Source organism: Sarcophilus harrisii, chromosome 1 (genome assembly GCF_902635505.1).
Source record: "Sarcophilus harrisii chromosome 1, mSarHar1.11, whole genome shotgun sequence".
Taxonomy (NCBI): Eukaryota; Metazoa; Chordata; class Mammalia; order Dasyuromorphia; family Dasyuridae; genus Sarcophilus; species Sarcophilus harrisii.
In genome coordinates, this window is record NC_045426.1 from 315,006,221 (window position 1) to 315,021,015 (window position 14,795).

Below are 14,795 nucleotides of genomic sequence, written 5' to 3' on the forward strand. Positions count from 1 at the left end.
CATATATATATAATAGGCATACAAGTCAAACATTTACTGACAATAAATAATTTCACAACCCCCCCCCATTCAGTTACAGGACCCTATTTAGGGTCAAAACTCAAAGTTTAAGAAGTTTTGTCTTAGATCATAGGCCCGTGCCTGGGGTAGAAGTCACAGAGTTTATGTTTTCCCATTTTACATTTATCTTTTAAAGTCTAAATAGATTTATTTCATTGTTCCAGCCTGTTTAGATCTTTTTGAATTCTGACTCTGTTATCCAATGCTTTGCTCTTCCTTGCTTTGCATTATCTACAGATTTGATAAGAAGACTTATCCAAGTCATTGATTAAAATACTAATAATAATAATGTTCAATAAAATGGGGTCAAGAAAAAATTATTTAAGGCTCCACTGAAAATCTTCTTTCCAGTTGACATTAAATAATTAATGACTACTAATGATTTTATTGAGGGGGGGAGGATTAGAAGCATAATATCCCCACAATCTGGAAAATCTATATAAAATTTTTGGTTCTTCCTTCATACCAGAGAAGTATGAATTTTTTTTTCCTTTTTTCTTTTATGGAGTGTTTACAGTAATATTATTGTAAAATTTAGGTTGATATTATATAATACTATATATATATTTTATGTATTTCTGAGTTTTAGACTTTTCTGTGTCATTTACTGCTCTTTAAATGTTACCTACAGCTTCCGCAAAATTCCCCCAAAATGCCCATTTAATTTCTTATGACAACCCATGACATATTAAAACTGAGATGGGGAAAGTCATGATTTGGAAAGGATAATTGTTTTCTGTCAAATGGTTCAATCAACCTCTAATTAATCTAATTTAACTAATTCTCTAATGAACCATTCTTTAATTCATCTAATAGTTCAGTCCTCATATCTTTCCCACATGAATAACATGACAGACTTTGGCAAATGATTACCTAAATCTAGACAAATGCTATCTACAGAATTATACTGAGTTACCATTTTAATAGCCTAGTTAAAAAAGGGGAATGAAGTTATTCTGACTTCATTTGTTCTAGATTAAACCATTCTGGTTCTTGATGATAACTGCTTCCTTTTCTAGATATTTACTATTCAACCTCTTAATAATATATTCTAGAATTTTGTCAAAAATTAAAGTCAAGTTGCTATTTTCAGCAATACAATGATCCAAGACTACTCTGAAGGACTTATGACCAAAAAAATGCTATCCACATCAGAGAAAGAACTGATCGTGTCTAAATACAAACTGAAGCATACTTTTCTTACTTTTTTTTCTTAAGAGGGTTTTTTTCTCCCCAGGGGGGACAGAGAAGATCTGTGTTTTCTTTTAGAATGTGACTTTTATAGAAATGTTTTGCACAACTTCACTAGGCCTTCTTAATATGGGGAAGGGAGAGAAAGGGTGAGGATCTGGAACTCACAATTTTAAAAATAAATGTAAAAAATTTGTTTTATATGTAACTGGGGAAAATAAGTATTAAAACATAAAAAAGGAATCAAAATCAAGACAAACTGCATTCTCTTCTCTTACTGTCAGTGAAGAGGTATCCCTGAAAATGCCTTCTGACCCCACTTTGGGCATATCTAATAGGGGACAAAAAATTAATAATGAAAGATGACACAATAGAAGGAAGAAATACAGTGGAACTCTACCCCATAACTCCTACAAACAAATCTAAAAAATACCATATTTTCTAGATTGGGAAATCCAACAAAGAATCATGAGAAAAAAAATTTTTTAAGCCAGGTCAGGATAAGGAGACAAAAGCAGACCACTGAAGATGGCTACTCAGAGCGTTCCGGTGCAGACGGTGGCTATGTACCATGACAAGAAGAGGTCCCAAATCCATCACGGAGGGGCCTCGACTTGTAGAGGGGATAGAAATAGATGTCAATGGGAGGATCTGTCTCTCATCACTCAGCTTTGAGTCACAGATCCAGGGCAGAGTGAAAAGGAGACTAGGGTGATTCAAGGGTAAGGAGTGATTGTGAACTCCAGGCCACGTGGAATAAAATCAAAAGCTAGAGCTAGAAGGTCTCAAATGCAGTGCCCAGCCCATTTTAAAGTTAGCAATGGACTAACCTTCCACACACACATGTGTATGTATGATCACCCATATAAGCATGGTAGTGCAACATACATGTGTGTTTGCACATGCGTGTGGGTGGGTGTATTCACACACACTCACACACAAAACCCGAGCACTATAGAGAAGACTAGGGTGAAAGTACAGACCAAGATACTCCCTGAGACCACTTACTGTGGAGAAGAACATTGTGAAGGTGTAGACCGCAGCCTCCAACACATAGCGACTTCGAACGGCCACAACCACAGGTGGCAAAAACATGAGATTACTCAGGCACAGCAGCAGGGTGGACAGAAGCTGGAATCCATAAGTGAGAGCATCTGCACTGTCCGTACAGCCCCAGCCACGCCAGCCTATGGGGGATCAGGGCAAGTCCAGTATTCAGTGCAAGGGCAGTCAGTGTGAAATAGGAGCTCAATGACCCATGCTCTTTATGAATTCTTTTTACCCTATGAATCTCAATCCCCCATACTTTCATTCTAGAGTTTGAGAAGAGAGAACTTATCCCTACTTGCCTGTTCTCAGGTTCTGCCCTTTGCCCCTTGATTTTTTAGTACCTCAATTTCCTTCTCTGAAAAATGGAGTTGAATTAGATGATCTCTAAGATGCCTTCAGGTCTAAATCCTCTTCCTCCTTTCCTAAATCCTCTTCCTCCTTTCATACCCTGTTTTGTTTTGTTTTGTTTTGTTTTTTGACATCTCTGGTCCTTCATTTTCTCCTCCTGTTCAGAATACTGGTTTTTCCTCCCTTCCCATGGCCTTGCCCATATTAAATGCCCATGCTTGACTCTCCCTACAAAATCTCACTCTTCCCAGCCCTGCCTCAGTTCCTGCAGTCTCAATCCAGGGCCTCCAAGTTCCTGTCCTTAGCCCCTCAGTCTTTCCTGGCTTCTCCATCCCATGCCCTTTCCCCCAACTTCTTCACTTACCAGCCTTGCACTCACAAGCTGCATACAGGTAGTTATGTGTCCTCAGAAGTTTGCACTGACCATACGGGCCACAATCATCAATGCATGGGGACAGGAAGGTCCGGAGACGGACCTCAGCAGTGACATTCTTACAGCGTTCAAACCTGCAGACACACTGATGATCATGTTGGGTGCCTCTAATCCTTGCCCTAGACACTCTATCTTCCACTGGGTGAATATATAGACATCTAGCCATCACTCTGGGCAAAATAACCCTCACTCTGGATGTGTCAGGCTGCATTCACTAATCACTGTACTGATCATTTCTATCCTTCTCCAAAATACTCAAATATTTGAAAGGCTATCAAGGAGAAAAGGAATTAAATGGTTGTGCTTGACCTCAGGGTCAGATTTAGGAGCAATGGGTAGAAGTAACAAAAGAGAAAAATCAGATTTGGCTCAAGGAAAAGAGTCCTACCAATTAAATCTCTTCGAGAGGGAAATGAACTGCCTCAGGAGAGAATGAATGAGTTTGCCCTCACTGAAGGTCTCCAAAGAAATGCCAGATAGGAGATTTGTTGAATGTCTTTTAGGGGAGACTCTAGTTCAGACACAGTTTCAACTAGATAGGCTCCAAGGAGATAACAGTATCCCTTCCAACTCTTGTGATGTTGTGATTCTGTGACTTGTGATGTTGTGATTCAGTGGGCACACAGTGTCTGATCATCACCCTCGGCGCCAGTGGTCCTTACCCTGGGCACACCCAACCATAACCATGACCATTACACTCAAACTGAGCAGCATAATGGACACACTGGCCATGACCTCCTCGGACTAGAAAGCTATTATCCTTTGCACTCCTGAGTATCCAACTGACCCTCCCAACAAGCGCCTCTCACTCTTCCTCTGCTCTGCAAATAAAATAAGAATTAATAGTTCTTTAAACAGGAAACGGGAACTTAGTGGGAGATGCGGCAAGAGGCATGGGCTTTGAAAAAGGAAGAGAGATGGCAGTCAGCTTCTGGATGTTCTAGCCAGCTAGAGTCATGCAATGAGCTGTAAGACCCACAATGGAAAATACATAGCTACTGGAGAAGGCAGTCCAGATGTGAGTGAGCCTAGGACCATAGCTGAAGAAGCTAAAGGAAGAACCAGTCTTAGCAACCAGCTAGTGAATATGCTTCGAGAAAACTGAACAGCAGAGGGAATGTAGTAGAATGTAAAACCTCCCTGATGGTGGAGACTGTCTCCATTTCCCCCCATTTTCCCCCTTTTATCCCCATCACCTAGCACAGTGCCTAGGTGAGAGCCCTCAGTAGCATCTTGATAAATATTTGTTGAATTGACAATGAATTAAGAGAAGTGGTTTAGAGTAAAGGTAGGAATTCCAAGGGCCCAGAGCCAAAGAAAGTGTCTTCCAGGAAGGGGGGAGGAAGTGACTAATTGGACCAGATGGCATGAAGCCCAGAAGAGGAAGATTTAGGGCCAAATAGAAAGGAGCCTTCCTCCTCCAGAGGCCAAGCCAAAGAGACCTCCAGGAAGAGGTGAGAATCCTACCGGAGAGCTAGCATCCGCTCCAATCCTTAGGCAAAGAGCTTGATTAACTTGGGTCAGCACCAACTCAAACAGGATTTAGGTGAGGCTTACTCCAGAGGCAAAACACAAGAGTTGGATCAGAGAAGAGGGCCTCAAACTTCAAACCATCACTTCCATTTCATTGATGAACAGGACCACCTATTCCTATAAACTTTAAGAAACCAACTAACTTTACACCTCTTCCTTTTTTTTGTTATTTTAAGTTCTTATCTGTCTTCTTGTCCTTGTGGAAGGAGATTAGGGGAGAGGAAGAAATAATAAGCCTTAAGAAGAATATTGGGTTTCTTGTAAAGTTACCCATACAAATAACCTGTAAATAAAAGGTTATTAAAATTAAAAAAAAGAATATTGGGTTCTTCAGAGACAATAAGGAAAGAAGTAGAAAACTGGGTGCCTTTGTACAAGGTTGATATAGAGGAACCTGAGTGAAAAGGTATTGAGAATAGATCCAAAGAGCAGATAAGTCAAGTTCAAAAGCATAAGGGCTGGCCTTGGAACAAGGATTCTTGGAACAAGAATCATCTCCTATGGTTTAATACTGTCATGAGGCCTCAGGAATCCCCCAGAAAAGCACAAGTGGTGAAGTGAGCTATAAACGAACCAACAACTGTGCAATTGTGCTTCCTAATATTCATCACCCATGGTGCACATACCTGCTCAGGCACTGGAAACCATTGGTACTCAAAAAGAAGTATGTTCTAGCCTCTCAGTGTTGGGTAATGACTTGCAGCAAAGCAAGAAACGGGATAATAAAAATAAAATAATAGCAACTTAAATTTTGTATAGCCCTTGAAAGTTTTCAAAGTACTTTTCACATGATAACCTCTTGTGATAAGTAGTTCAAATATTATGGAAGATTTTCATTTTATTTCATTTCACATAAGAGGAAAACTGAAGCTAAAAGATTCAGTGGTTTTCTCGGAGTCACACAGTACTTTTCAGAATTAGTATTTGAATCTTTAGCTCCAAGTCATGTACTTTTTTTGTACTACCACACTGCCTTGAGAGAAATCTCACATTGGGAAAGAAAGATCAACTAATCCAAAGAACCACAGTTAAGAAAAACTGTGGGCCTTGTATTCCTCTCAAATCATCAAGATGAAGGAGTTTGTAAATATTCTAAAGTTCTACCTTCAAAGAGAAAGTTCAGGTCCACTTGACACTCAGGAATACCCTATAAACTATGTAGATAATAGCTTCACAGTTGAAGAAACTTTTGGAAAGGTTACTATTTATCTACTGTTATCTCCTGGCCAAGAAAAAGAAATTTCTGTCTTGATAGCATCCTTGACAAGAGAAGGAGGGAATGGGGTTCAAATGATTTCAAAGTCTAAGAAAGAAAATTCCCTGGACTAAATTCAGCATACTGAGTGAGTGGAGGCTACAGATAAAGAAAAGGGAGTTGATCAAATTCACTTTCAAAAAAAAATGTTGCTATTATTTTTGCTTTCAAGGAAAGCTAAGAAAAACAGATTTAATCCTCAATGGGAAAAAGGGGGTCAGGGAACCACCCTAGACCAATAGCTATGAATCTCCATCACAGGTGTATTTTAATACATAACAAATATAAGAGTAAAGAAGATTTATAAGTTAAAGCTGGAAGTCATTTCCCCAGCCCTTGAATTTCACCAGTTGTAGTTAGCAAATAAGGATGGGGCATGTATCTTCCTTAAGTTGATTAGAGAAAGAAATGAATGCTGTTGTCAAAATTGACACTTAATATCATGCTTAATACAATGCTTAATGATCATTGAGAGAAATATTGGGAGAGTCCAAAGAAATTTCTCCTATGAGCTTTAGAAAGGGGTGTTGACAAATAAAAGTAACCTTAGAAGCTAGGGTGAAGACAGTCTTGTCATCCTCTTAGGAATGTATGACTTTAATTTGTTGTCTTTGGATTGGGAAGAAGTCTTCCAGTGGCCAGTCAATAATGATTGATTTGAGATGGAATCACTTGCCATACAGAGATGATAGAGCTATTATTTGTGGATATAGTTCAGTTTCCAACTGGAATATCTATGAAGGACCTTCCAAGTGAATCAAAAAGTTGTTCTAACTGTGAAACTCAATAAATATTCATTTATTGACTGTGATTAACACAGAATAGAATAATTGACCCTCAATGTGAAGAATAAGAAAAACAGCACCCCCTTTCCAAAGATATTTCAAGAAATGGAAGTGACCTTTAAGGGACATCCAGTTTAACTCCTTCAATTTACAGAGATTAAAGTGATTTGTCCCAGGCACAGGTATAATAACAAAGGCAGGATTTTCAATCACATCTTCACACTCCAAAGTCAGTACTCTTTCTTTTGTACTCTGATTATTTCCAGGTTTGTTGCATATTACTGTAGATTTAGATCCTTGTTTGAGAGAGAAAAAATGGATGGAGAGCAGTCCAAAGAGGGAGGAAGAAGAGGATTCAAGTCCCACTTCTGATAATCTGATACTGTAAGACTCTAGACAAGTCACATCTCTCAGTGTCCCAGACAATCCTCTAAATCTATTGACCAAAGAGCAGATGCACTGGTAGAAGTTCTCACTAGGAATTTTTCATACTAATGAAATCACAGACACAGTCCCACATTCCAATTTAATCCCTTGGTTTTTCCCCCTTATTGATCCTTTAGCTAAGAAAAAGTCCGAAAAAATAAACTCTGAGGACCAGGGTACCTTCTAGGGTGCAGGATAGAAAACCTACCCTGCTTGTCAGGAGACCACATTCTCATCGCCCCTGATTTGTAAGAAATTGTTTTTAGAGACATGCAATATCTCAGTGCAGGGTTTGGACTGGATGGGGAGGAACATCAAGGCAGGAGATGAGAAGATGGAGAAAAATAACTATGAACTTTTCTTTATAGGAAATTACACTAAAATTAGCCAGGGCTGGCCAGGGTTCAAAAGGAAAGCCTTGTCATTATCTGAGCCCTTCCTAAAACCGGGCCTTTTCTGGGCAATAACAATAAAAGTTCACCTTTACACTGGGGATTATTAACCCAATTTTATGGATGGAGAATATGAAGCTTAAAGAAATTGAGTGGCTGGAGATTTGAACCCCATAGAGAGTTTTGACTCCCTGCCACAGATATGGGTGTGGTGGCTTCAGGAGCTCAGCATGGGGGAGGTCTGTATTGAGCATGCTCAGGACTCTCCCACACAGTCACAGATGCCCTCTCTTGAAGGTGTTAAAAACTTTCCCCTGCTGCCTTGCAAAAGCAAGTTTAAAAATAAATATTGGCATGACTTTATTTTTAAGGCAGGAGGGCGTTATCTTCAGAGAATGAATGACCCAAGATAACTTTCCTAGGTGATGCAGGGAAACATTGAGACGCAGACAAACCATCTGCTGTTTACTGTGAGATGGAAATGTCTCACTTCAATGCCTTGTCCCAAGATGCCCATTTCCCCCATTGTTTCTCCAATAGTGAGAAAGAAGGTGCCTAATGTCTGGCTGAATCAAGGAACACAAGCCCCAGGAACAAAACAGGCATAGAGGCAAGTGTAGCAGACTCTCAAAACTGGGAGGAGGAAGGTATATAAGGAAAAGCATGAAGAGAAACTAAGGGAGACCCCACCTAGCTCCATTTATAACTGGTTCCCTACCTTCCACCCATTCCCCACTACCATGCTTCTCCATAGTTTCCAACAATAAAACTCTTAGTTGTAGAAGGTCCTTGTGGGGCTTTGGGAATGGAAAGGATGGAGCCGAGGAAAGCTTCCCTCTTCTGCAAAACCAGAAGCCCAACTGGGCAAGCATGTGGTGCCAGACTGGAGGAAGCAGAGAAACTAAGTACCCAGGCCCTTAAGATAGAGTTCAAACCCAATTATATAGAGAAGAACCCTTTCTCATTATAGCTTCCCCCAGCCTGTCCTTCTAGTGTGCTCCCTAAAATGACCATTCCTTCACTGTGACTTTCCTGATTGAAGTTTTCATCTGATTGAAGTTTTCATCCTATCCCCCACTTTTCTGCTCTTACCACGGGCCTGCTCCACACAGTGATCGCAGGGTCAGGTACCAAGTTCCTGTTTGGGGGAAAGGGATCCGCAGTCTGGAGATTTTAGAAGCAGCATTGACAGAGAGAATGAAGCCAGCCAGGGATTCTGAGCAAAAGACAGCAGTCACTGGGGATGAGGGGATGAAGAAAGGAAGGAACCCCCATTGCCTTCCTCTTCCCCCTGACATCTTCACTCTCTCCCCATCCTCTTCCTCTTCCCTTATTCCACTCCCCCACCATCTCTTTCCCTCCTGTTACATTACTCCCTATCCAGACTCCATCATTCTCACCTGTGGAGCAAGTCACAGAAGTGTCACCTGAGCTCAGAGGCACCTCATGAGTTAGGCATCCAAACACGGTGGCATTTTCCTGGCGCAGTGAGCTCTGCATGAGGGGAGATGGGAGGCAAAAGCATAAAGAATTTCCACCCTCACTTGCCTCACAACTTGGTTTCCCATACTACTAAAGAACATCTCCAAGAACCTCTTCCCACCACTACCATAACCCTCCATACATACACACACCAAGCCTATAAATGACTTTCATCCCCAACTAGAGGACTTTTCCCCTAATTGCCTTGTCCCCCTGCTCCTTCAGAATACTTCCCATAAATCTCTAACTAGGAATAACTATGTAGTACCTGATATATCCTCCCCCTTCTCACAAATGTAAATCCCTTCAATCAATTTCTTTCAGATTCCTACCTTTATTATTCATATGTGAATATATAAAACTCTAGGGAGTTTTAAATTTCTTTTATTTATTATTTTACTTATGATGACTTCTTTTTGTGAAGGAAAGCTCCTGAAGTAGAGACACTGAATTTAGACTTAAATGAAATATAGTTGATTTTCCCTTCAGGATTCTAGGTACCCATTGACCCACCAGTTACCACCATAAGCCACTGCCTCTATTTGTGATCTCTAGGGCCAACAAAATGAGTAGGGGGTATATCATATGTAGGAGGAGAAAGGAGAAGTGGACAGGGAAGCCTTCCCCATCAAAGGAGATAGGAACCACCAGTCCTAGGAATGAAAGATGTTGAGCTGGGCTCACAAAGAAAATGAAAAGAAATTAAAGAGCCAAAGAGAACCTGAGAAAGACCTGGGCCAATATCCATTTGAATTTAAATGAAAGAATTAAGAAGCCAAGCAAAAGGCAGGAAGGAAGGAAATCTAGCTAGGAATGGAATCTGGCAATGCACCTGAGATTTTAGAACATTAGCCTTCTAAGACTAACACCTACTGGGTATCTTTGGACTTTTTCCAATGACTTATCCCTGTCTTATTTTGGGAAGACTTGGGGGATGTGGGTTCCTAATAACAGATGGCACAGGGGTCAGATGTGGGCGCCCAGTGCAGATCATTAGAGGGGAAGAAGGATGAAGCAAACAGAAGAACCAGAGGAGCCACTAGAACTACATAGGGACTTGCAAAAGGCATCACTGGTTGAGCAAAATAAATTAGGTATCATATATGAAGGACATGAGTCTGATCAGGGATAGCCAGAGCTGAGCAGAGTTCTGAGTCCAAGACTAGTCAGAAGGGCATGGAACAAAGAAAGGCTGTTGATGCAACAGTAAATGCCTTTTTGCCTCAAAATAAGGTCCTTTTTTTTTTTGAGGGAATCAGAAGGTTGGTTCCCTTTGGTAACTTGGAAGGTGGGCAGGACCTTCTGGTCTTAAGGGGCTAGAACTGTCAGAACTGTTCAACTTTGTAGTGGGACTTACCATTCTTATTAGTGATATTTTCAAAGAGAAGCAACTTTTTCTAGCAGAAGGGGAAGCACCAAAACCTCAAGATACAGGAGTGAGGGCTAGTACTTCCTATGATACAGAATCTAATTTTATCACAGTCATCCAGTTCTGCCTATTCTTTGCACAAGCCCTAGATATCAACTTCAGGGGTAGAGTTGGAAGTAGGGAAACTCAGAACCAAATTATTCTCTATTTGTTATTCTGCTGTTACTAATATAAAATATTATTTAAAAACTAACATAAAACATGAGTAATATAAAACATACTTAGGTAAATCAAATGGACTTTGACATTCCTCATAGGAAAGAGGAAGTAAGTACCCAAACTATGTACTATATCTGAAGTTGGGCTAGGAAAGTTTATTATATGGTCTTGTGATGAAGAGAGTCATCTGCACCCAGAGAGAAGACTATGGGAACTGAGTGTGGATCACAAGATAGTATTTTCACTTTTTTGGTTGTTGCTTGCTTACATTTTGTTTTCTTTTTTTTTTTTCCTTTTCGATCTGATTCTTCTTGTGTAGCATGATAATTGTGGAAATATGTGTAGGAGAATTGCACATGTTTAACTGTCTAGGGGAGAGGGGAGAGGGAAGGGAGAAAGAAAAAAATCTGGAATACAAGGTTTTGTAAGGGTAAATGTTGCAAACTACCCATATATTTTCAAAATAAAAAAGTTTTTAAAAAAAAAGAAAGTTTATATATGTGAAGAAGCAAAAGAGAATGGAAAATTCCCTTCTGTGTTGAAATTACAAGCCCTTGATCCAGAAAATATAAGTGAATATGTCTGCCCCTTTGACCAGAAAAAAATGAGAAAGCCGAAATCTTGACAGAGAAGTGAAATGAACAAATATACTTCAGGAAGAATATGAAATAGTTGTAGTTTTCCACTGATCACCAAGGGCAGAGAAAAGCAGCTTCAATGGTGTACAAAGGCAAGAAGACTGTCGCCTGCCCCTCCAAAAAAGTAACACAGTCTTATTCCTATATTATAGCTGGTGATCTGAACTTAACAGAACTAAGACATCGTGAGATAGTGCTCTGTTCTCATTGAACTCTGGAGCCAGACTCAGGTGAATTCTATATTCTCCTATTCTGCCTCATCCCCCTATCTTCTTTTTCTCTACAGAAAATTGAGTCTGCTTTCCTAATCCTTGTTTCCTTCAAGAACTTGTTTTTTGAAACTCAAAATGTAAAAAAAAAGTTTAAAATTGTTCTTACATGTAATTGGAAAAAAAAAAAAAGATAATTTTTAAAAAGAATGTTTTGCTCTCGGATTTGCCATTTTTTAATTTTTTTTTCACACATTGTTTGTGTATTTGCCTAGAGGATTGAATGCATCTGAGAAGGGGTGGGAGTGATAAATGGAAATGCATACATAAGAAGATTTTTATATATATAAATATATATATATATATATGCTAAAAAAGATTCTTTGTCTAATCTCTGGGACTACCATCTGGGAGCTCAACACTAGAGAGAAAAGATATAATATTGATATATATTATTAAAGCCACTCAGAATCAAAATAGAATGAATGAATTTGTATGTCCTGGACTTAGTATGAGTCTAGTTTTCTAGTGGGAGGAGATTTGGTAAGTGAGAAGGAATCAGTTTCAGAATACTGTCTCTCCAAAAGAACCAGTCCCCAAGAAGGGTGGGGTAAAGTCTTTGACTAAGAGCAAAGTCACACCCAGGGAGATGACTGTGGGAAAAAGCTAGTCAAGAATGGGCACCACCCACTGTAGGGTGGAAGGAGGATGGGGGTGGAAAAGAGAAGGCAAGAAGAGAGGGAATGAAATAGAGGAAATGGGAAAGAAAGATAGGTGAAAGAGTAAGGGAGAGAGAAGAGAAAAGAGAAGAGAAAACAAGTTAACTCTTTTCTTCAGCCAAATACCTTCTGCTCCCAAGCACTATTATAGGAGTACATTTCTCCTTGAAAACTATACCCCCATAAATCTGTGCCAAGCACAGCAGACAATGATGCCCCCTTCAGCACCAACTGGAGTTGGATGAGAATGTCTACACCTGATGGGAGGCTGAGCAAAACATCTTGCAAGAACAAAACTATGTATATCCTTTGATCCTGCAAGACAACTGCTAGATCTATATCCCAAGGAGATCATAAAACCTTTAGGGGGAAAGGATCTACATATGCAAAAATATCAATAGCAGCCTTTTTCATGGTGGCAAAACATTGAAAATTAAGAGGCTGCTCATCGATTGGGGAATAGTTGTGGTATATGAATGTAATGGAATACTATTATGCAATAAGAAATGAAGAAGCAGATTTCAGAAAAACCTGAAAAGACTTACATGAACTGAAGTTGAGTGAAGTGAACAGAACCAGGAGAATAATAAAAGTAACCATTGTACAATGATCAACTTTTATTGATTTAGATCTTTTTAGTAACACAGTGATCCAAGACAATTCCAAATGACTCATAATGGAAAATGCTAACCACATCCAGAGAAAAAAGTATGGAATCTGAAAGCAAATCAAAGCATACTACTTTCACTTTTTTTGTTATTTTGTTTTCATGGGTTTTTTTCCTTTTGTTTTGTTTCTTCTTTCACAACATGACTATATATTTTACATGCTTGTATATGTATAACCTATCAGATTGCTCGTCATCTTGGGGAGGGAGAGGGAAGAAGGATGGAAGGGATAAAAATTTGGAACTCAAAATCTTTCAAAAATGAATGTTAAAAATTATTTTTACATATAATTGGAAAAATAAAATATTATTAAATTTTAAAGTTTCAAAAATGAAAGTTGAAAATTGTCTTTACATGTAATTGGGGGTAAATAAAATATTATTTTAAAAAATAGAAGGAAAAAACTCTTGCAAGAGAATCAGGATGTGGAATTATTCCAGTAAGCCTCTAGAAAAAAGAAAAGAGAAAATAAGAAGAAAGGCAGAAATCTATGTCTAACTCCTATTGCTACTAATAAGACAAGTTTTCCTCTTCTACTTGGGAAGCAAAGGCTACTGACTTCCTCCTAACTACAGCTCCTGTCATGAGAAGCCACAGTGACTGGAGTTCAATGCTTTGCACATCCAGTGCTGAGATGCAATGCCTTTTAGACCTGCAGCGCCTTCATTTTGATCTCTGGGAAAAGCACACCCTCCCCTAGGTGGCTGTTGTATGGTATAGTGCTTTATGTGCAGCATGAGTCAAGTTGAAAGAATGGATTCAGAAGACTTTTTTTTCCCCAATGTACAAGCTTATAGAACTGAACTGATCAAGTAAGGAACTAAATTCTTCATGAACTAAATTCCTTAAAAGTTTGGGATTTTATAGTTTAAAAAGTGGATTTCAAAAAAGTAGCTATGTCTTCTCCTTGGCCTAACAGTGTCTTCTACTATCACCATACCTCCTCCTCAACCACTCTCAGACTTTTCAGAGTGACATTTCTCTTTGATGTGGATTTGAGCTTTTTAATGGCTAAAATAGCTAACTAAATATCCTAGAGCTTCCCTTTTTCACGGGGGAACCAGACAATGGAGTAGCAAAACAACTAGACAATCAAGGGGACTTTTACACCCAAGGGCTGCTTGACATACCAGTGATTTTTTGCAAGTAAATATTAGCTGAACTTGGAGACAGCTGCAACTGCTGAAACCAATTTTGAACAATTTTGCTGAAACCAAATGACCAGCTCAAACAGAATAGCAGAAATCTTGGTTCCTAACTTATCTAAAGAGCAGCAAACATCCTGCTTTCTGATTTATTGTGTTTGCAAATGTCTTCTCCCTGGACCCTTACTTCCCGATGTCCAGATCTATTATATTTCTCCTTTAATCCCCCACTTAGCATGAATAGCTCAAATATGCACATATATCTCATCCTTTTCCCATTCCCCTTTGAACAGCTAAAAACATTGTCTCACTGCTTTCAAGCTTCTTCTCAGGCTATAAATGCATTTATAATCTTTGAAAAATGTGACCAAACTCTGGCTCATTCCAGGTCCTCCCTTTGGACGAGGGGTTTCTTCCATTTTTAGCAGTTATCATTGGAAACTATGTCCCTCACAAGTCTATGGAGAATACAGGTAATGATAAATACTGAGAGGCAATAGGAACAGGAACATTTGCCTGCTACTACTATCATCACCTAGACCCCCCTATCCCTTTGACTTCCCTTCACTCCCCTTGTTAGCCTTAGGCTATCCAGACCCCCTCTAGGACACTTAACTGTTAATACCACTTAGATGTGATGAGTTACCAACCCCTTTCTTTCCAATGGTGTCTTATCACCTACTTCACTATTACTCAGTAGATCCTAGACACTGGGGCACTGTCATCTTATTTGCTGTTACAACCTAAAGACCCCTGGGCCTTGCTATCCATTAGTATTGCCACTGTCATCAGCTCTGAAGCTAGATCTTTTATGTGATGTCTCTCCCAATAAGAATGTAAACTCCATAAGAATAGGGACTTCTTCACCTTTTC

The 14,795-nt window shown here is 39.4% G+C and overlaps 1 protein-coding gene across 2 annotated transcripts in view; it reads right to left on the reverse strand.

Moving 5' to 3' along the window:
• TMEM8B (transmembrane protein 8B) overlaps positions 1 to 14,795 on the reverse strand; it is a 76,229-nt gene that overhangs the window by 7,578 nt on the left and 53,856 nt on the right. For both annotated transcript variants that reach the window (XM_023497621.2, XM_031945334.1), the window contains 4 exons: positions 8,874 to 8,967; positions 8,566 to 8,689; positions 3,014 to 3,156; positions 2,260 to 2,438 (listed from right to left, as the gene is read on the reverse strand). In XM_023497621.2, the coding sequence (XP_023353389.1) occupies positions 2,260 to 2,438; positions 3,014 to 3,156; positions 8,566 to 8,689; positions 8,874 to 8,967 (540 nt within the window). The remainder of the gene's footprint in view (positions 1 to 2,259; positions 2,439 to 3,013; positions 3,157 to 8,565; positions 8,690 to 8,873; positions 8,968 to 14,795) is intronic.